Source organism: Aegilops tauschii, chromosome 7 (genome assembly GCF_002575655.3).
Source record: "Aegilops tauschii subsp. strangulata cultivar AL8/78 chromosome 7, Aet v6.0, whole genome shotgun sequence".
NCBI lineage: Eukaryota > Viridiplantae > Streptophyta > Magnoliopsida > Poales > Poaceae > Aegilops > Aegilops tauschii.
The window spans coordinates 401,580,659-401,602,243 of NC_053041.3; the positions used below are offsets into that span (position 1 = coordinate 401,580,659).

The 21,585-nt window shown below is 49.0% G+C and overlaps 1 protein-coding gene across 2 annotated transcripts; it reads right to left on the bottom strand.

Annotated features, from left to right (window-relative positions):
* Positions 1 to 14,609: 14,609 nt before the first annotated feature.
* LOC109781204 (uncharacterized) lies at positions 14,610 to 19,733 on the bottom strand. Of its 2 annotated transcripts, XM_020339804.4 has the most exons (7): positions 19,547 to 19,733; positions 16,595 to 17,074; positions 15,926 to 16,092; positions 15,768 to 15,848; positions 15,601 to 15,676; positions 15,430 to 15,519; positions 14,610 to 15,050 (listed from the first exon to the last, which is right to left on the bottom strand). In XM_020339804.4, exons 1-7 carry the CDS (start codon positions 19,689 to 19,691, stop codon positions 14,878 to 14,880), a joined length of 1,212 nt encoding a protein of 403 aa, XP_020195393.2. In that variant the 5' UTR covers positions 19,692 to 19,733; the 3' UTR covers positions 14,610 to 14,877. The 2 variants fall into 2 exon arrangements, with proteins under 2 accessions (XP_020195393.2, XP_073359555.1); XM_073503454.1 differs by lacking the exon at positions 19,547 to 19,733 and having other exon boundaries at positions 16,595 to 19,256.
* Positions 19,734 to 21,585: the final 1,852 nt, after the last annotated feature.

Here is a 21,585-nt window from a genome sequence, read left to right on the forward strand (position 1 = left end):
TTGAAAAGTTCAAAGAATTTCAGAGTGAAGTAGAAAATCATCGTAACAAGAAAATAAAGTTTCTACGATCTGATCGTGGAGGAGAATATTTTAGTTACGAGTTTGGTCTACATTTGAAACAATGCGGAATAGTTTCGCAACTCACGCCACCCGGAACACCACAACGTAATGGTGTGTCCGAACGTCGTAATTGTACTTTACTAGATATGGTGTGATCTATGATGTCTCTTACTGATTTACCGCTATCGTTTTGGGGTTATGCTCTAGAGACGGCTGCATTCACGTTAAATAGGACACCATCGAAATCCGTTGAGACGACGCCTTATGAACTGTGGTTTGGCAAGAAACCAAAGTTGTCGTTTCTTAAAGTTTGGGGCTGCGATGCTTATATGAAAAAGCTTCAACCTGATAAGCTCGAACCCAAATCGGAGAAATGTGTCTTCATAGGATACCCAAAGGAAAATGTTGGGTACACCTTCTATCACAGATCCGAAGGCAAGACATTCGTTGCTAAGAATGGATCCTTTCTAGAGAAGGAGTTTCTCTCGAAAGAAGTGAGTGGGAGGAAAGTAGAACTTGATGAGGTAACTGTACCTGCTCCCTTATTGGAAAGTAGTTCATCACAGAAACCGGTTCCTGTGACACCTACACCAATTAGTGAGGAAGCTAATGATGTTGATCATGAATCTTCAGATCAAGTTACTACCAAACCTCGTAGGTCAACCAGAGTAAGATCCGCACCAGAGTGGTACGGTAATCCTATTCTGGAGGTCATGTTACTTGACCAAGGTGAACCTACGAACTATGAAGAAGCGATGGTGAGCCCAGATTCCGCAAAATGGCTTGAGGCCATGAAATTTGAGATGGGATCCATGTATGAGAACAAAGTGTGGACTTTGGTTGACTTGCCCGATGATCGGCAAGCCATAGAGAATAAATGGATCTTCAAGAAGAAGACTGACGCTGACGGTAATGTTACTGTCTACAAAGCTCGACTTGTTGCGAAAGGTTTTTCGACAAGTTCAAGGGGTTGACTACGATGAGACTTTCTCACCCGTAGCGACGCTTAAGTCTGTCCGAATCATGTTAGCAATTGCCGCATTTTATGATTATGAAATTTGGCAAATGGATGTCAAAACTGCATTCCTGAATGGATTTCTAGAAGAAGAGTTGTATATGATGCAACCGGAAGGTTTTGTCGATCCAAAGGGAGCTAACAAAGTGTGCAAGCTCCAGCGATCCATTTATGGACTGGTGCAAGCCTCTCGGAGTTGGAATAAACGTTTTGATAGTGTGATCAAAGCATATGGATTTATACAGACTTTTGGAGAAGCCTGTATTTACAAGAAAGTGAGTGGGAGCTCTGTAGCATTTCTAATATTATATGTGGATGACATATTGCTGATTGGAAATGATATAGAATTTCTGGATAGCATAAAATGATACTTGAATAAGAGTTTTTCAATGAAAGACCTTGGTGAAGCTGCTTACATATTGGGCATCAAGATCTATAGAGATAGATCAAGATGCTTGATTGAACTTTCACAAAGCACATACCTTGACAAAGTTTTGAAAAAGTTCAAAATGGATCAAGCAAAGAAAGGGTTCTTGCCTGTGTTACAAGGTGTGAAGTTGAGCCAGACTCAATGCCCGACCACTGCAGAAGATAGAGAGAAAATGAAAAATGTTCCCTATGCTTCAGTCATAGGCTCTATCATGTATGCAATGCTGTGTACCAGACCTGATGTGTGCCTTGCTATTAGCTTAGCAGGGAGGTACCAAAGTAATCCAGGAGTGGATCACTGGACAGCGGTCAAGAACATCCTGAAATACCTGAAAAGGACTAAGGATATGTTTCTTGTTTATGGAGGTGACAAAGAGCTCGTCGTAAATGGTTACGTCGATGCAAGCTTTGACACTGATCCGGACGATTCTAAATCGCAAACCGGATACGTGTTTACATTGAACGGTGGAGCTGTCAGTTGGTGCAGTTCTAAACAAAGCGTCGTGGCGGGATCTACGTGTGAAGCGGAGTACGTAGCTGCTTCGGAAGCAGCAAATGAAGGAGTCTGGATGAAGGAGTTCATATCCGATCTAGGTGTCATACCTAGTGCATCGGGACCAATGAAAATCTTTTGTGACAATACTGGTGCAATTGCCTTGGCAAAGGAATCCAGATTTCACAAGAGAACTAAGCACATCAAGAGACGCTTCAATTCCATCCGGGATCAAGTCCAGGTGGGAGACATAGAGATTTGCAAGATACATATGGATCTGAATGTTGCAGACCCGTTGACTAAGCCTCTTCCACGAGCAAAACATGATCAGCACCAAAACTCCATGGGTGTTAGAATCATTTCTGTGTAATCTAGATTATTGACTCTAGTGCAAGTGGGAGACTGAAGGAAATATGCCCTAGAGGCAATAATAAAGTTATTATTTATTTCCTCATATCATGATAAATGTTTATTATTCATTGTCGGTGTCAAAACCGGCGGATCTCAGGTAGGGGGTCCCGAACTGTGCGTCTAAGGCGGATGGTAACAGGAGGCGGGGGACACGATGTTTACCCAGGTTCGGGCCCTCTCGATGGAGGTAATATCCTACTTCCTGCTTGATTGATCTTGATGATATGAGTATTACAAGAGTTGATCTACCACGAGATCGTAGAGGCTAAACCCTAGAAGCTAGCCTATGGTTATGATTGTTGTTGTCCTACGGACTAAACCCTCCGGTTTATATAGACACCGGAGGGGGCTAGGGTTACACAGAGTCGGTTACAAGGGAGGAGATCTACATATCCGTATTGCCAAGCTTGCCTTCCACACAAAGGATAGTCCTGTCCGGACACGGGATGAAGTCTTGAGTCTTGTATCTTCATAGCCCAACAGTCCGGCTGAAGTATATAGTCCGGCTGTCCGAGGACCCCCTAATCCAGGACTCCCTTAGTAGCCCCTGAACCAGGCTTCAATGACGATGAGTCCGGCGCGCAGATCGTCTTCGGCATTGCAAGGCGGGTTCCTCCTCCGAATACTCCATAGAAGATTTTGAACACAAGGATCGTGTCCGGCTCTGCAAAACAATTTCCACATACCACCGTAGAGAGTATAATATTTCCACAAATCTTATCTGCTGACAACTTTTCATAGCGTGACGTCCTGCCGTGGTCCGGTCATCACGAACCGTTTTTCCCAGCCTGCCACTTCACGTGTTGCGAGGCGGTTTTATTGGCACGTCTTGTTGAAGCAGATATCGTGTTCCCCTTATCACGGGATTCTCATCAATACGGGTGTGGGTAACCCAATTGTGCCCGCTGGTATGACTTCTCAATTTAGGCAAGTTCCAAACGGCCACGCGGAGGACGCTTGATATTCACCCTCTTTATAAAGGGGCCAAGGCCTGTCCTTTTTTTCTCGCGCTCGATCCTTCCCTTCCCCCACCTCGAATTCCAACATCCGAGGCTCCGGCTAAGCGCTTCAGACCTTCAATCATGTCCGGATCCAACCTTCAAGGCCGGTGGATAGCCTCCTCTATCACAGAGGAGGACATCAAGAAGCTAAGAGAAGCCAGGTATCTGACCGCCGAAATCTCGCACAGGCTGCCTGCTCAAGGGCAGGTCGTCCCCACTCCTGAACCCAACGAGAGTGTCGTATTTGTTTCCCACTTCCTCCGAGGGCTAGGCTTTAGTCTTGATCCCTTTGTTAGAGGGCTTATGTTCTATTACGGGCTCGATTTCCATGATCTAGCTCCAGATTCCATCCTTCACATCTCGTCGTTTATCGTCGTGTGTGAGGCCTTCCTCCGCATCACCCCACACTTCGGCTTATGGCTCAAGACCTTCAATGTGAAGCCAAAGATGATCGATGGGCGACACGCAAAATGCGGAGGTGCCATAATAAGCAAAGGCGCCGATGCTCCATGGCCAAAGGGTTCCTTCCCGGAGACGTCCGACTTATGGCAGCGGGAGTGGTTTTACATCACAGCTCCCCGAAGTACTAAGTGGGTAGCTGCCTCCGCCTTCCGTTCGGGCCCCCCGCCACAACTAGCGTCATGGGTCAACAAGGGGCCGGACTGGGGGGCAGTTAATGACGTGCCGACATTGCAGAGTCGCATCCGAGATCTCCTCAAGAGAGATGTCAGCCTTGTCAAGGTAATGCAAGTCATGACAGTTCGTCGGGTCCTGCCATGTCAACGTCGACCTCTCCGTATGTGGGAGTTCAACCCGGAAGGACCGTGAACTATTCAGCAATTCTTCGGCGTGACGCTCGCAGAGATGTATGGATTGTTCTTCGGATCACGAATAAAGTGTCCGGACACCACCGAGGATGCGGGTCTAAACTGCAATCGTCCAGATACCCACGTAAGTAATTCTGTAGCCGAACATGCTGTCTTTTAATTTGTCACAATATCATTATGAAAAATCGCTCTTTGACTAGGACTGGGTAAAAAAGGCGAAGATGATCAGGTGTTCGGCCCCCCTTCCCGAGGGCTCACCGGATCCTTTACTATACAGGATGCTTGAGCTCGCACCTTATCAAGCGCCATCAGGGGAAGATGAAGGGGGGAATCAAGAAGCCGAAAGCGGGCCTCACTCATTACTCATCCAAACCGGGGGAATTAGTGTCTCCGCGAAGGCGGATAACCGGGGAGAAGAATCTGAAATTCCCTCTCCCCAAGGAAGGAAAAGGACCGCCCCTGAAGATTTTGAAACAAAGGTTTCCAAACGAGGGAAGAAACCTTCGCCAGGGGGCCCTGCCCCGAAGGGCGTCCTTACCGCACTGTGCCCGCAAGGGGGTCAGCCCTCCACCGAGCTGTAAGTGAACAAGAGTACTTTTGGTAAATATATCATGCTTCATCTCCGAGGACAATAACCGAGACGTATGTCTTGCAGTTCGGATCGTAGCCCTTCTCGACAGAGTTCGTCTTCGGGGGATCTTCTTCCGGAGATGATGGAGAGCGAAACGCCTCCCCCTGTCTCCCCGCCTCATGAGGCGGACGACCCTGAGGTGTCGTCGCGGAGGGTTTCTCCGGATCCGCCAAGGCCAGAAGGTAACCCTTCGGCCACCCGAAGTCCGGAGGATTCGGCTCCTAAGGAGAGCAACAGAAAGAGTCTGGAACTGTCCGGTGCGCAACCGGACGTACTGATGGGTCTTCTGGAGCAAGCGGCTATCTCAGAGGCGCATCGTACTTTAATGGGTACGGTGGTTGAGAGGATTTCATCCGCCAAAAGTGGGTTGCATGAAGCTTTTATGAGCCTGCTAAAAGGCTTTGAGGTACGCAAAGTAATATATATATTTCGACGGTACCGCACACGCTAGGAGTGCCCTATGCAGATAGTAGCCCCTGAGACTCTGGTTGCTGTCCAAAGGCGGCAAACAGAGGATCATAGTCCCAGGTAATGATCATGCTGCTTTTATGTGCAGGCGGCTGAGGGTCCGGTGGCTGGCTGGACTTGTGAGTTTGCCGAACTGAAGTGGCAATTTGATGCGGCAGATGCCGACATCGTGCTTGTAAACAAGCGGCTTGACGAGGCACGGGGTATGTATTCTCCAGTGGTTAACAGATATTAAGAGGAGCATGATGCTAGTATCTATAATATGATGTGACTGCAGATGGAGCTGCCGCTGTGGAGACCCTTCGGGCGGAGCTTGCCCGAGCCAAGGAACAAGCCAGGAGAAGTGATGCGGCCGCCCTAAAGGCGGTCGAAGAATTAAGAGCCGAACAGGCTGCTCATCGCCAGAGCGAAGATAAAATAGCCAAGATGGCTATTAAGCTGAAGGATGCCGCCGACCGGTATGAGCTTCTCGAAAAGGAAAGTCAAGCGAAAGCGGCGGACCTGAAGAAAGCCATGGTAGCAGCCAAGGAGACCCGCTCGAAAATCAGAGCGGCGAAGGAGGAGCTTCGTCAAGCCGGAGATATCACGGCTGGGAAGCCCTTTTTGTTGCGGACGAAGCTCGGAGATCCGAAGTATGCCCCTCTGGATCAATTATGGAGTGCTGCAGACGCGTACGTGGACTTGGCAACGAGTGCTGCTGATGCGACTAAGTTTTTCAAAGATCAAAAAGATCATGAAGTGGAAAAGTTGTTCTGGTCGCAGTTCAGTGCTCCAACGCGTCCGCTGCTGCTGAATGAGCAAATGGCTGAGTGGGCCGAGCTCCATAGCTTGTCCGGGCTTGCCATGAGGTCTGTCGTGGATCATCTTTGGCCGGAAGGACCAAGGCCGAATAGTTATTTTGGTTTAGTGCAACGATTCCTTGGTGTTGTGCCGCATATCGACGCTGCAAAGAGGTCGGCGTGCATAGAGGGTGCGCGGATGGCTCTTGCCCGTGTTAAGACATACTGGGCAGAGATGGAGGCCACCGCTATTGCAACCCAGAGTTCATCCGTAGGCCAGGCATCGGCCGAGCACTATTTTGAAGAAGTCCTAGAAGGTGCTCGTTTAATAGAGGCTCAGTGCTCGAAGAGTATCATGTTCTAGTGATATGTATCCCAATTGTAAAAACAATGCTATTATGATTATAAAGGTTGTGTTTATACTTTTGCCTGAAAGTATTATGATGCCTCATGTGCGGCCATTTGTGTATGTATATAACCTGAAAGTTTGCAGTCGTCGGCTTCAGCCCCAACGCATATAATGCGGGGGTGTTCGGAAAAGCGCGTATTCACACTTGATCCAACGTCTTGGTCCATTAAGGAGGTGATAGCGCGGCGAACAAGGCAATCAGACTATATTGCTTTAACACTTTCACTTAGCCATAGGAGTTTGATGGTGGGGCTACTATATAGCCCCTGGTACTTCCGCGTCCATCCGAATACGGTGCACGTACATACATGACCGGGAAACCGGTCCTTCATTAATGTGGAGGAATCGCGAAGATTCCGATGAGTCATCGAGTGGTTGACCAGTCTCGCGCTTTATCATGACAGTCAGTTTTCGGCTTTCTCTACTAAGGTGCTCGTCCAGATGAACCAGGGCACAATCGTAGTAGTTCTCCCGGTGCCACCTTAGCCGATAGAGCGGAACGTAAGGTAGCAAAACACGGGAGCCGGGCAAACCCAACTATTGACCAAAGACATGATTCGGAGCTGATGCATATAAGGCCAAACTCGCGATGCCGAACACTCCCTAAGGTATTCAGTCTTTACAACATATACCGGGCTGAATAACGCCCTTGATAATGAACCCTGAATTTCCAGGTACGTGCATTAGTCTGACGTGGCGAGATGCCAATAACGCCAGCATCCCTCTCGGTTGTGTTGAGTATCCGGAGGGTGTGAAGCAACAAGAGACAGTAAGAAAGGTTTACACAGGGTCTTAATCTAAAAAGAAACCTTTGAGCGGGCCCCTGCTGCACGTCTGCGCCTGTGTCTCCGTTGTGCCGTATCCTGGAAGGGTGTAGCACGATTATCATCTGTAAAAGAGAAAAACTCAGGTGAAAGTATTCGTGTGAAAAATTGGTTATTCTTAATAAACCATTAAAATTTAATCTAAATAAGGTCAACCCGAACTGTAGTTCTTTTTATATGCGGGAAGCCCCTAGCACCACCTATGAGGGTATATCCATCAACCCAATCCCAGGTTTATTTGAGCTGTTACAACCAGTGTTGCGCCGGACTCGTCTAGCCGTGTCCGCGGTCTTGACGACCGATCATTTATTCTGGTTGCAGAGGCCAGTTAGTGTTCGGCTGCTAAAGCCACCACACATTTTTTCGTACGCAAGGAACGCTCTGTGTTTCCGCTAACTATGATGGTGCCACGTGGACCGGGCATCTTAAGCGTAAGATAAGCGTAATGCGGTACGGCGTTAAAACGAGCGAAGGCCGTTCTTCCGAGTAGTGCTTGATAGCCGCTTCGGAATGGAGCGATGTCGAAGGTTAACTTTTCACTTCGGAAGTTGTCGGGAGAACCGAATACAACCTCTAGTACTAGAGAGCCCGTGCAGCAGGCCTCTGGGCCTGGTATTACTCCTTTAAAGGTAGTATTGCTTTGGTTAATTCTTGTCGGGTCTATCCCCATTTTGCGGACTGTGTCCTGATATATTAGATTGAGACTACTGCTGCCGTCCATAAGGACTCGGGTAAGATGGTATCCGTTAATTATTGGGTCTAGCACCAAGGCAGCCGATCCTCCGTGCCGGATATTAGTCGGGTGATCCCTGCGATCAAAAGTGATCAGGCAAGCCGACCAAGGGTTGAACTTGGGGGTGACGGGCTCCACGGTGCATACGTCTCGGAGTGCGCGTTTGCTCCTCCTCTTCGTTACGTGAATCATGTTCACTGTTTTGACCTCTGGTGGGAATTTTTTCTGTCCCCCAGTGTTTTGCCGGCGAGGCTCATCCTCGTCTTCACTTGGTGTCTCCCTCCCCTTGTGCTCGGCGTTTAGCTTGCCGGCTTGCTTGAAGACCCAACATTCTCTGTTGGTGTGATTTGCATGTTTGTCGGAGGTGCCATGAATCTGACATAATCTGTCTAGAATCTTGTTAAGGCTGGACGGTCCATCCCTGCTGCCTTTAAATGGCTTTTTCCGTTGACCGGATTGAGAGCCCCTGAATCCGGTGTTTACCGCCGTGTTGTCTGGGCTGTCTTCATTGCTTCGACGCTTGCTTTTATGGCGTCGCGGTTTCCCATTACCATCCCTGACTTCGGATGTGCCTGGGTCGCTGGTGCCGCTACGGGCCAGCCAACTATCTTCACCCGCGCAAAAGCGGGTCATAAGGCTTGTTAAGGCTGCCATTATCCTCGGTTTTTCCTGGCCGAGGTGTCTGGCGAGCCATTTGTCCCGGACACTGTGTTTGAAAGCCGCTAAGGCTTCGGCGTCCGGGCAATCGACAATTTGATTCTTCTTAGTGAGGAATCTGTTCCAAAGCATTCGGGCTGACTCTCAGGGCTGTTGAATTATATGACTTAAATCGTCTGCATCTGTAGGCCGGACATAGGTCCCTTGAAAATTAGCCCTAAAAGCATCCTCAAGCTCTTCCCAACTTCCAATTGAGTTTTCGGGGAGGCTCTTCAGCCAGTGCCGAGCTGGTCCTTTCAACTTGAGGGGCAAGTATTTGATGGCGTGGAGATCATCTCCGCGAGCCATATGGATATGAAGGATAAAGTCCTCAATCCAGACCCCAGGGTCTGTCGTTCCGTCGTATGCCTCTATGTTCACGGGTTTGAACCCCTCTGGAAATTCGTGATCCAGCACCTCATCGGTGAAGCATAGGGGGTGCGCGGCACCCCTGTATTTGGATGTGTCATGGCGTTCTGACGGTTGTAGTGTTCGGTTTTGATTCTGTGCCGGAGCGCGCTTCCGGGATCCGTAGATGGACCTGGTCATACCGACATTGTTAGCCGCCCTATCGCGGCCACGGGGTGGTCGATCCGGCTGATCAGCCGTTTTATTTTTCGGCTGTATAGGCTCTAGAGCCTCGTCGTCGAATTCAGGCAGCAGCTTGCGCTTTGGATAGCTCTTTGTGTGGCGACTGCCACCGTACTTTTCTGCGGTGTCGAGCACTTTGTTCCATCTACTGTTGAGTATATTTTGCGCGGCCTTGAGCCTTTGCTTCTACTTCTTTAGACTCCTCGTGGTGGCAAGAAGCCTTCTGTGGAGGTTCTCTTGCTCCAAGTGTCTTTCCGGGATGATGTGTGCATCGTCGTCCGGACTGTTCTCCTCTCCGGAGACAGGTTGATTAGCTTTACCCTCGGCGTCACCGTTGTCAGACAGCGGTTCCGTACTATGTTCACCGTCCGCTGGCTCATCCTGCTCTATCGTTGGGTCCATGTGGTCGTCGTTTCCTCTGGAGTCGCCCGGGGTATTATTCTTTCTTGCACTGTTATTGTTGTTTTTGCCGAGGCGGGGTTTGGAGCGGCGCCTGCGTCGTCGCTTTGGTTGCTTCTCGAGGGAACTGACCTTCGCTGCTTCTTCCCGTTCCTCGTCGTTGTTGTCTTTGGGGGTGTCCACCATGTATATATCGTATGATGAGGTGGCAGTCCAGCGCCCTGTGGGCGGCGGTTCCTGTTCTTCTCCTGCATCGTCTTCCATACCGTCGATGTCTTCGGAGTCAAAATCGAGCGTGTCGGTTGAGTCGTCGACAGTGGCTATTAAGTGGGTGGTGGGTGGGGACCTAATTTCTTCGTCGTCCGCTTCCCACTCAAGCCGGACATAGTTCGGCCAAGGGTCTCCTGACAAGGAGAGAGACCTTAATGAATTTAGTACGCCGCCCAAGGGCGAGTGCTGAAAGATATCCGCGGAGGAAAACTCCATGATCGGTGCCCAATCGGATTCGATAGGCACGGACGCAGGCGGTTCGGAGCCCGTGGCCGGGGACGAATTCAAGGATCCAGCAACACAGGTCCCGTAGGAGGTGAAGTCAGTATTCGGCTCTATCGCCGCTGAGTGTGCGGCCTCCATGGCGGGGTCCATCCACCCGTCCTCAGACGGCGCAGTCTGCTCCGGATTGAGGGCCGGAGTAGCCACAGGTGTGATCTCCCGAACACCGTCCGACGACAGAGCTAAGCCATGCTCGTCGTGACTGTGCGGCACACCTGACATAGGCTCGGATCCGTCGAAGATCAAGTCTCCGCGGATGTCGGCAGTATAGTTTAAGTTTCCAAACCTGACCTGACAGCCAGGGGCGTAGCTCTCGATCTGCTCTAGATGGCCAAGCGAGTTGGCCCGTGGTACGAAGCCTCCGAATACGAAGAGCTGTCCGGGGAGGAAAACCTCGCCCTGGATCGCATCGTTGCCGATGATCGAAGGAGCCATCAAGCCTTTATGGTGACGGCACAGTGGAACTCTCAATGAAAGCACCAATGTCGGTGTCAGAACTGGCGGATCTCGGCTAGGGGGTCCCGAACTGTGCGTCTAAGGCGGATGCTAACAAGAGGCGGGGGACACGATGTTTACCCAGGTTCGGGCCCTCTCGATGGAGGTAATACCCTACTTCCTGCTTGATTGATCTTGATGATATGAGTATTACAAGAGTTGATCTACCACGAGATCGTAGAGGCTAAACCCTAGAAGCTAGCCTATGGTTATGACTGTTGTTGTCCTACGGACTAAACCCTCCGGTTTATATAGACACCGGAGGGGGCTAGGGTTACACAGAGTCGGTTACAAGGGAGGAGATCTACATATCCGTATTGCCAAGCTTGCCCTCCACGCAAAGGAGAGTCCCGTCCGGACACGGGATGAAGTCTTGAGTCTTGTATCTTCATAGTCCAACAGTCCGGCTGAAGTATATAGTCCGACTGTCCGAGGACCCCCTAATCCAGGACTCCCTCATTCATGCTAGAATTTTATTAACCGGAAACATAATACATGTGTGAATACATAGACAAACATAGCGTCACTAGTATCCCTCTACTTGACTAGCTCGTTAATCAAAGATGGTTGAGTTTCCTAACCATAGACATGAGTTGTCATTTGATTAACGGGATCACATCATTAGGAGAATGATGTGATTGACTTGACCCATTCCGTTAGCTTAGCACTTGATCGTTTAGTTTACTGCTATTGCTTTCTTCATGACTTATACATGTTCCTGTGGCTATGAGATTATGCAACTCCCGATTACCGGAGGAACACTTTGTGTGCTACCAAACGTCACAACGTAACTGGGTGATTATAAAGGTGCTCTACAGGTGTCTCCGATGGTACTTGTTGAGTTGGTATAGATCGAGATTAGGATTTGTCACTCCGATTGTCGGAGAGGTATCTATGGGCCCTTTCGGTAATGCACATCACTATAAGCCATGCAAGCAATGTGACTAACGAGTTAGTTGCGGGATGATGCCTTACAGAACGAGTAAAGAGACTTGCCGGTAACGAGATTGAGCTAGGTATTGAGATACCGACGATCGAATCTCAGGCAAGTAACATACCAATGACAAAGGGAAGAACGTATGTTGTTATGCGGTTTGACCGATAAAGATCTTCGTAGAATATGTAGGAGCCAATATGAGCATCCAGGTTCCGCTATTGGTTATTGACCGGAGACGTGTCTCGGTCATGTCTACATAGTTCTCGAACCCGTAGGGTCCGCACGCTTAAAGTTCTGTGACGATCGGTATTATGAGTTTTTGTGTTTTGATGTACCGAAGGTAGTTCGGAGTCCCGGATATGATCACGGACATGACGAGGAGTCTCGAAATGGTCGAGACGTAAAGATCGATATATTGGACGACTATGTTCGGACACCGGAAATGTTTCGGAAGGTTTCGGACATATACCGGAGTACCGGGGGTTACCGGAACCCCCCCCCCCCCCCCCGGGAAGCTATTGAGCCTTATGGGCCTTAGTGGAGAAGAGAGAGGGGAGCCAGGAGGTGGTGCGCGGCCCCCCTTGCCCCAATCCGAATTGGACAAGGGGAAGGGGCGGCGGCCCCCCTCTCCTTCCTTCTCTCCACCTCCTCCTCCCCCCTTCTCCTTCTTGGAATAGGAAAGGTGGGGGCCAAACCTACTTGGAGTAGGATTGCCCCCTTTGGGCGCGCCTCTCCCTTGGCCGGCCCTCTCCTCCTCCCCCCTTTATATACGGGGGCAGGGGGGCACCCCATAGACACAACAATTGATCATTGATCTTTTAGCCATGTGCGGTGCCCCCCTCCACCATAATCCACCTCGGTCATATCGTAGCGGTGCTTAGGCGAAGCCCTGCGACGATAGCTTCATCAACATCGTCACCACGCCATCGTGCTGACGAAACTCTCCCTCGAGCTCTACTGGATCGTGAGATCGCGGGACGTCACCGAGCTGAACGTGTGCTGAACGCAGAGGTGCCGTACGTTCGGTACTAAGGATCGGTCGATCGTGAAGACGTACGACTACATCAACCGCGTTGTCATAACGCTTCTGCTTAACGGTCTCCGAGGGTATGTGGACGACACTCTCCCGTCTCGTTGCTATGCATCACCATGATCTTGCGTGTGCGTAGGAATTTTTTTGAAATTACTACGTTCCCCAACAGTTGGCACGGCGAGACACATTCGTGTAGGAGTATGTGCTTTATTATGGGCAGTTTGGAACTGCAGAAATGATTTGGTCTTTAACAGAACAACAACTATTCATTTTTTGCAGGTTGTCTTCCGAGCCACTGCGTTGATCCGTATGTGATCGCTACTCACTCCGACGGAGGTCAGGGAGCGTTTGGTTACTGGATCTACCCGATGGGAGATGGTAGCACGGGATATTTTCAACCGGTTTGGATGGCGGTCATGTAATAGGATAGGCAATTAGTGTTCCTATCTTTTATGCCAGCCGGTTGTGGCTTTTCGATTACTATTTTGCTCTCTGTGAGCCTTTTTGTTTTTTGTCGAGACTTGGAGACTTGTGCTGGATCTTTTGCTTATTAATAATCATGGCCGTATGCATCGTTCTGACGCAGAGGCTGGGGCGAACCCTTTTTTAAAAAAAAATATAAACACCCAAGGGGTAGATGCTCATTCACCTCCAAATTGAATAAAAAAATCTCAAAGGGAGAGGATAGGGCTACCCATTTTGGAAGCTCCACTTTCGGATTTGACGAGCCCATTACGACTCGAACCAATTGCGAGCAAGCAAAATTTACATTTGATCTTGTGAAGTCCCGTTCGACCAAAGTCAACAACTAATCAAACTTTCCCCAACGCTTTTCTACGCAACCTCCGTTCAGACGACTAACACTACTAAAAACATTAAAGTATCAATTTTGTCGTGTATACCCCTTGTGCCATTCATATCTTATGATATACTGCTCCCATATTTAACTTGGAGAACCATTTTGCCTCATGCAATTCATCCATCAAATGTTCGATGATTGGCACTGAAAATTTGGCAATCACTGTCATGGCGTTGAGGTGCTGATAATCTGTTTATAAGCTCCATGTGACATCTTTCTTCTTGACCAAAATCACCGGAGATGCAAATGGACTGGAGCTACGTTGAATCACCCCTGTTTGTAGAAGATCCATGACTTGCTTTTCTGTCTCACCCTTGTGTTCTGGCTTGTGCCTGTATGGGCTGATGTTCACTAGTCGCCTCTGGCATTAGTGGTATCCTTGTGGTTCTCCGAACACATCTTGGAATTCTTTGATCAAGGCAGCAATCACCGGCATTGGTCGTGCAACCAGGATAAAAGTCATTGTCTTGGCCGTCTTCGGCTAGACATGGCAACGGCAGCGCAAGGACACTTGTTCTTTTTTAAAGGCGTTGTTCCAGAAGAAGTCAACTTAGTCATAGTTGTTTATTTCATCTTGTAATGGCTTAATTGTGATTGCGTTTATTATGCACTCCGCCTAATAATTACTCCCTCTGTAAATAAAGAAATACAAAAGCTTTAAGATCATTAAAGTAGCGATCTAAACGATTTCTTTACAAAGGGAGTACTACATTTGTCCCATAATAAGATATTACTACAATCCATATACTCACAATGATGCAAAGCTCGGGGGTTTAACCTCCTTTTGAAAAAAAAAAATGCAAATGACTAATATGCAACTCGATTATGAGCTGTAATGACATGTAATATCAGGTTACTAAGCATAGTAGATAGTACACCGTAAATTGGTGCGATTGCTTTGGAAGATTATTGAATCTCCACATCGAACCCATGCACCATAGTGCCAACATAGTAGTACATCAGAAAATACAGGAATGCAGCCTTGCCTTACAAAGTTACTCAACAGTCGTGGAAAACATGATCGTTCTTGTAAACAGAAGTTACGTTTTTTATGATTGCGTGCGCATCCATGCTGAAGGGAACAACAATATACATCAACAATAGCAACAGAACCTTTTAAGCTAAGCTGAGTAAAACGTAGACATAGTTTTCTGAATAGCTGCAGTGAGCTAGCGATTCATCCTCTTCCTTTTCTTCAAACCGGGAACACAGTTCTACCTAAATTCCCGAGGAAATCATGGACGGGGACTGCCCTGGGATGAACCATTCAAAGGGCGCCTCTTCATCCTCGAGGAAATGGAGCCACGATATTGTTCGGGTGCTGGAAGAGCAAACATTTCATTGGGTGTTGGAAGTGCAGACATTCCATTATCTTCTTGGATGCCAGGTCTAAGAGTCCCCGCTTTATCTATAACAAGAATGTAAGATAACCACTCCAGGGATCAAACTAACTAGAACACGAAAACAACAGGCATGCAATTCAGGTTACTAACATAGAAAGATAACTAATTTGAAGATAGAGATCTGAACTCAGGGTTATCTTGTCTCACGTGGATAAACTATGTTTGTTAACTTCTCAGGTCTTTATTAACAAGTCTAATAAAGCTGATGCTTTTGTTATCTTGGTCATATACATTCATGTAGTCCTGCCATAGTTTTCTATGCATGGGTAAGTTGCAACTTGTTGATGACCTGAACTGCCGTGTTCCTCTGGTTACAGGAGTGAGTTTCAACTTATCAGTAACCTGAGACATGCAGGAAGATAACAACAGAGAAGAGGGGTGTACCACTGTTAAGCATGTTTAATCTGGGATCCCAACCAGGCAGACAAGGCCCTGCATTCCTTTGCCATGATTCCTCAAACCCAGCAAGCTCATCTGCAAGAGAAGAAAAAAAATAGCATCAGAAACAACATGAATAAGGGTTCCGGCAACAGAATGACAATAGAATAGTAAAACCTTCACTCAAGTTCTGCAAAGTTTGCATGGTGTTAACTTTTCCATCGCAGTTCAGTTTTCTAGTCAGTGCATGACCCTGCAGCAAAGGAATCATGGCTCTAAATCATTCATCCTTGGTGTAGTCCAAAGAAATAAAGTCATATGTCTGGGTTGTGAAGAAAACGCACCTTATTGCCAATGCCACGTGCGATCCTGTGAGTTGCTTTACCGCTTGTTGTGTCTGCTTCCTTACTTTCTTCCATTGTAACCTAGAAGACATTGACGAAACAATCACCACCAGAACTTTGCACCTTAACAGATGACAGCACTGCTGAGAGGGACTTACCCCATCTCCACCACTCCTCCTAGTCGTTGAAGACATATAACATGCCCCATTTGAACCACCATATGTAACAGTTGAGCTCTGAAACATATAGGTCTCTGGCTGTTGATATGATGTGCCAGCCCTGACATACTCTTTCCCAAATTTCTCATGCCTAGGTCTCTTATTATCTGTTAAAAGTTCTCAGCATTAGTATCCTGCCCTTGTTTTCAGCTGTTTTGTGAATCTTTCTGACATGTAAAAAGCACATATTCTCAACAGTCCTTCGATAAAAGAAAGAGAATCACATCTGAGTGAGGATCCAGGAAACCAATAACATGATAGCAGGCTAGCCTGGCAACAATACCAGCTAGCACTAAATCTTAAATGATAGCAGCAAAAAAAATAAAATGAATTTGAATAGTTCTAATGTATACTACCACAGCTACAGGAATATAGGTTTACTCCAAAACAATCTTGTGGACTCCTGAGTCTATAAAGACAGAATTTGGTACAGGGTTCCAGGCCATACAGAGCATGCACTAAATTGCATAACAAAAAACAGCAACGAGCCATTACCAGTCATATATCTTATCTTCATTCAATTACTTACAGACAAGCTGAAACTAGATTGTGAAAAGTAACATGCAGGCAGCTGGAAAAACTCCTATTAACAGCATAACATAAACCAACCTTGAACTTCATCACCAGAGTCCTCCACATATGGCTCTTTGCTAATCCTTGGATGTTTCATAGAGTTAGTTCTCTTCTTCTCATCATGTTCATTCGCATCTGCACCATCCTCGTCGTCTGAAGGCAATTCCTCAATAATCGGCCCTTTTGGCCTGCTTGGTTCAGGACCTTGCTGCTGGAAGCCTCCTACATTTAGAGCTCCGTGTGGCCGGAACATGCTTGAACCAAAAATGCTTTTCTCAAACAGGCTAGGTCCAATCATAGAACCAGAGGGATTGGTGAAGAAGGGATCATCAAAGGGATTTGACCCACCAAAGAAACTGGACATAAGGTTCCCAGGTGGTACAAAGCCGCCAAAAGCAGGAAAAGGGTCCCCAAAACCGAAGAGACCACCTCTCCCGCCCCTTCCCCTTTGCATCTTGTACTGAAGTTCTCTGCACAGTTCTTTTTTTGACGGTGCTACGGCGGGCTTACGCCAGCCTGAACCATTTTCATTATATATAAGAGAAAGATACAAGACATCAGGTACAACAGAAAGCAACCAACACACACAAGAAGGCACAAGAAAGAACAGAAGAAGAACCAGAAAAGAGCTACGACAAGCAGCCAACACCAAGAACTTAGCACCCAACACCACTAGTTGGAACGAGAAGAGTGGAAGCAAGCTTTGTTGAATCAATCGAAAGGAGATCCGTCACCGAGAAGACGTAGAGAAGAAGTTGCCGGCTGCCCTGCGATCACTCTGCACCTTGAAGAGCTAGGAAGTCGCAACCACTGTCGAAGGGCATCCCACTGCCTAGCCACGTCGCGGCAAAGAGAGCTACGGACCGTGCCGAAGGGCAATGTTCCACCGAGACAGACCCTGCACCTCCTCTAGGCCACACCAAGGCCACCATCAAAAATAGAGAGAACCAAAGCACTATGCCAGGCAACAAAGCCTCAGACGCCGTCGAAGGGCACCGAACACCGAGACCTCATCGTCGCCACGAGCCCCCAAGAGATAAGGTCAACCATCAGCACCGAGGTGACCAAGGGATTGGTCGCCGCCACAGATCACTTCCACCGCCACCACCCTGCACACCAACAACCCAACAAACACTCCAATCCAGACATCAAGCTGCCAACCGCGGATCCGTGGCCCCCAAAAACAACGCCCTCAAGGGGGAGAAACGACATCGAGACGCCGTCGCCGTCCGATCCAGAGATGGATCTGAGGCTTTCGCCCGGGGCACACGATTAAGAGGGTAACAGTAGCTTCCCGATGACGCCTTCAAGAAGGGAAACGGCGCTCGAAGGCGTCGCCGTCATCGTTGCCGACAAGATCGACACAAGGCTTTCGCCTGAAGCATCCCGTCCCCGTCATCTCCGTTGAAGCTGACCGATGTGCCCTGCAGCCCGAGACCTCCCCGCCCTCCTGCCAGTCCACGGCGAGCGTCCCCACTAGGACTAGCATGAGGCTCCATTGACACAGAAGCTCACCTCGAGCACCTGCACAGCTGGAGTCAGGTCGTTGTCGGCTGCCACCTGCATTCAAGCCCTTGCCTCCAACCACACCCCACCACCACCGTAGTCAAACTCTGTCGACGGCATCCACCGCCGACCCCCTGGTCGTGGCCACGAACGCCGGTTGGCCGGGTGAGTTCAGGAAAAGCAGATATGGGCGCCAAGTAGCATCCCACACCGGCTAGACTGCACCCCCGCACGACCACGCAGCCCGTGCGCGCACACCGCGCCGCCCAACTCCTCTGCCCTTCGCCACCTGCAAGCCGGCGCCGCGCCTGACCGGCTCGCTGGATCCAGATCCAGGTCACCAGGTCCACCGGCCGCCACACCGCCGCAGCACAGCCGCCCGCCACCGCCTCGCAACCACCACCGTGAGGCAGCTCGCGCCGGATGAGACCGCCACCGACCACGGCCAGATGCGCCGCCGGCAGAGGGCCTCGCGTCGCCGAGCCCTGCTACCTGGATTGAGAGAGACGCCCCGCCGCCGCCGTCCCTGGGTCCAGCGCGAGCTTTGCCGGCGGAAACCTCTGGCAGCGGCGAGATGGGAGGGGGTGGGGGGAGGGGTGGTGGCGGCGCTAGGTTTTCGCCCCCGAGTCGCCAGAGCCAGGCGAGTAAACAACAATGATATTATTTTTTGGAGAACTAAAATTGTGATACATGACATATGCATTCTGAGCCAAAAAGTTGTACTCGGTACTCAAATCCAGGAATCCAGATCGGTAAGTAGAAGTTAGAACAGAGCATACACTAACACCGAGTCACCAATCTAATCTGAAGTAGAATTAAGAAATTTACACACCAGGGCCCTACTTCGCAAGCGTCTCTGACAGGATAAAAAATGCCATAAAAGTGTGATCAAGATGCTAATTTCGCTAGAGTATGTCGCTATTACATAAGGAGTAACAAATTAGAAGCATCCGATCAAAGATAGCAATCCAATATGTTCCATTCTAACAGCAAGTACACCTGCAGAATTGCCATGATCATCCAACTAAATCCCACTGGAATGGCTCGGAACACTTGCACCCTGCGTAAATACTTCTTGCTCAATTCAGTAGCACCGCTGCGGTGCAATGTGCTGTACACTTATATGCTCTTTCGTATTTACGCCTACATGTTATGAATGCCACGACGGACAAAATCACGCTGCTATTACCTCAACTAGGCCACAGCAGCAGCATCTATTCACCACGAAATAACATTAAAAGTGAGTTTATATCCCCAACACAAACCCTAGCTCGGATTTTTGTCAGCACGCACGCACCAAAAAGGCACGCAAAAGACCCAAAAGTCGCCGGGAAATGCCCCGGTTCCCGCCGGCGACGGCCACGAGCCAGAATAGGATCAAGGCACGGACGGAGAGCAACTACCGAAACAGCAGAACAACTAGTCCAAAACGAGATGAGATCGGAAATGACATGTACGGATTTGGGGCGGAACCAGCCGAACCTGACGTTCCCGACGAGGGGGGGGGGGGGGGGGGGGGGGGAACCGGCGATCCGATCCGAGTAGGATGCAAGTGTTCCGCGCTCGCGATTTGAGAATTTGGGGGAAGAGAAGCGGGGGATTGAGTTGCGCTTTTTTTTTTTTGCATGGTGATTGAGTTGCGCTTGGGCGAGCTACCTCCGTGTGCCGCGTGGTGTCTCGGGAATTCTCTAGACGCGGTTTACATGGGCTCGGGGCGGGTTAAGGGACTTGTCTCGCTTTACGCGCACAAAAATGGGACGCATTGGCCCATCTATTATCTCGGCCCAAATCATTTACTCACGCACGCGTAACAGAGTCGAGAGAAAACACATGTTTCTTTCTCTGCCTAAAAAAACATGTTTCTTTCTCAAAGATAACCCCTCCAGAAAAGAAGGAATTGATAATAGAGTCCTTCGGAAATCTTGCAACTTCCATTGCTGCGGCTAACGTTCACCAAATTCAAAGGAGAACCATACCTTAGAAGACGTTGCAAGCCCATGAAGAAGCCCGGCGTCGGCGAGGCATTTATCCCTATGACGCGTAGAGCCGAGGATCATCCCCATCATCCTTGAACCCCGGAGCCATCATCATCTGTCGCATCCTTGAGACCAAGCGCCAGATGTGTCGCTATCAAACCACAAACTTAGATTTGGAACTGGCATTCCCTCTAGTGGCGCATGGGACAACAACCATCAATCGAAGACTTAAAATTGTTGACTAGAAGAGTTGGCAGAAGACCGAGCACACTGACTCCTCGACTCCACCATGGACGAGAATGGACTTGAGCTTGGGTATTATTCTTGCATGTGCCACCGCTGGTACCGCCAAAAACAACGGCGCACCACACACATTACCTTGCGCCACCGCCTCCACTGGCATGAGGTCACCACTTCGAGGCTGTAGACTCGCCAATCAAAAGGAGTAGCAAGAACACATTTCTACAAACCCCTGCGCGAAAGACACAGTCGAGATGGTGACCGAGGAAGATTTATTCGATGTGGCGTTGCTCGATGTGGCGCCGCAATGGGCCAGGCCCTGGGCCGCCTTCATGCGATGTGATTACTACATGCAACGAAGGGCTTGGGCCTCACGCCGTAGGCCACAATCCGGGCTGCCTGGGCACTGTCTCTATCGTTGGTTGCTCGCAACATCAAAGCTATTACCTTATAAGATGTTTTTGTAGGCTGAGGTAGTTTGTTGCAAGACTCGCCTATCATATTTGGTGCCACACCCAGCAGTGTGTATAATTATTTGGGACAAAAATCAATAGAAAATAGAGTTATGGGCGTAAATACTGTCTCTCATGACTGAACGGTCACAATAATAAGTGACACTGGAATGAACTGAACTGCCCGCCTTTGCTAAACTACTGGCCAGCAGACGGCCACCTAGATGGATAGATGCATGCTGCGCACATTCGTGCAGGCTGCATGGTGGCCTCATACGATAGGGCCAAACTAGTTAAAGGCTCCAAGGCGACAGGAGCCGTACGTGGTACTACTAATCTCTTTTGGCATCTCGAGCTTATTCTTTGCCGCCAGTTGGAGGTTGGCATCTCAAAACCCATGGTCGCAATCATGCACGCGCACCTAGCTAGCCACCTTTGCTGCTTCTTTTTTCAGTTCAGGATGTGTGCTAGCCACCTGCTGCCAGTTGATAAGTCGGGGTTCTCGCGTACAGTTTATCTGACTGGCCGGGGATGTGCCACATTTTAGCAGCTTGTGTGCAGCATGTGTGCCTGCTGGGATTATATTAGCAGGCCGATCGGCCAACCAACGTTCGTACCAAAATACTAAGTATCGTCGATTTAGGCTCAGTTCGGCAACCCACCCACTTCCAAAATCCACGGAGCGAGGAAACTGGAGCTCCGCCCGCTCCGGAAGCAGAGTTGTGGAGCGACGCGATTCCGAACAAGGCGTTAATATAACTTTGTACTGATTTCATACTAAATCAGCTACATTTATTTTTTGGCAGAGGGAGTATATTATATGGGTAGTGCAAGTTTTGCCTTTTGTGCCCGA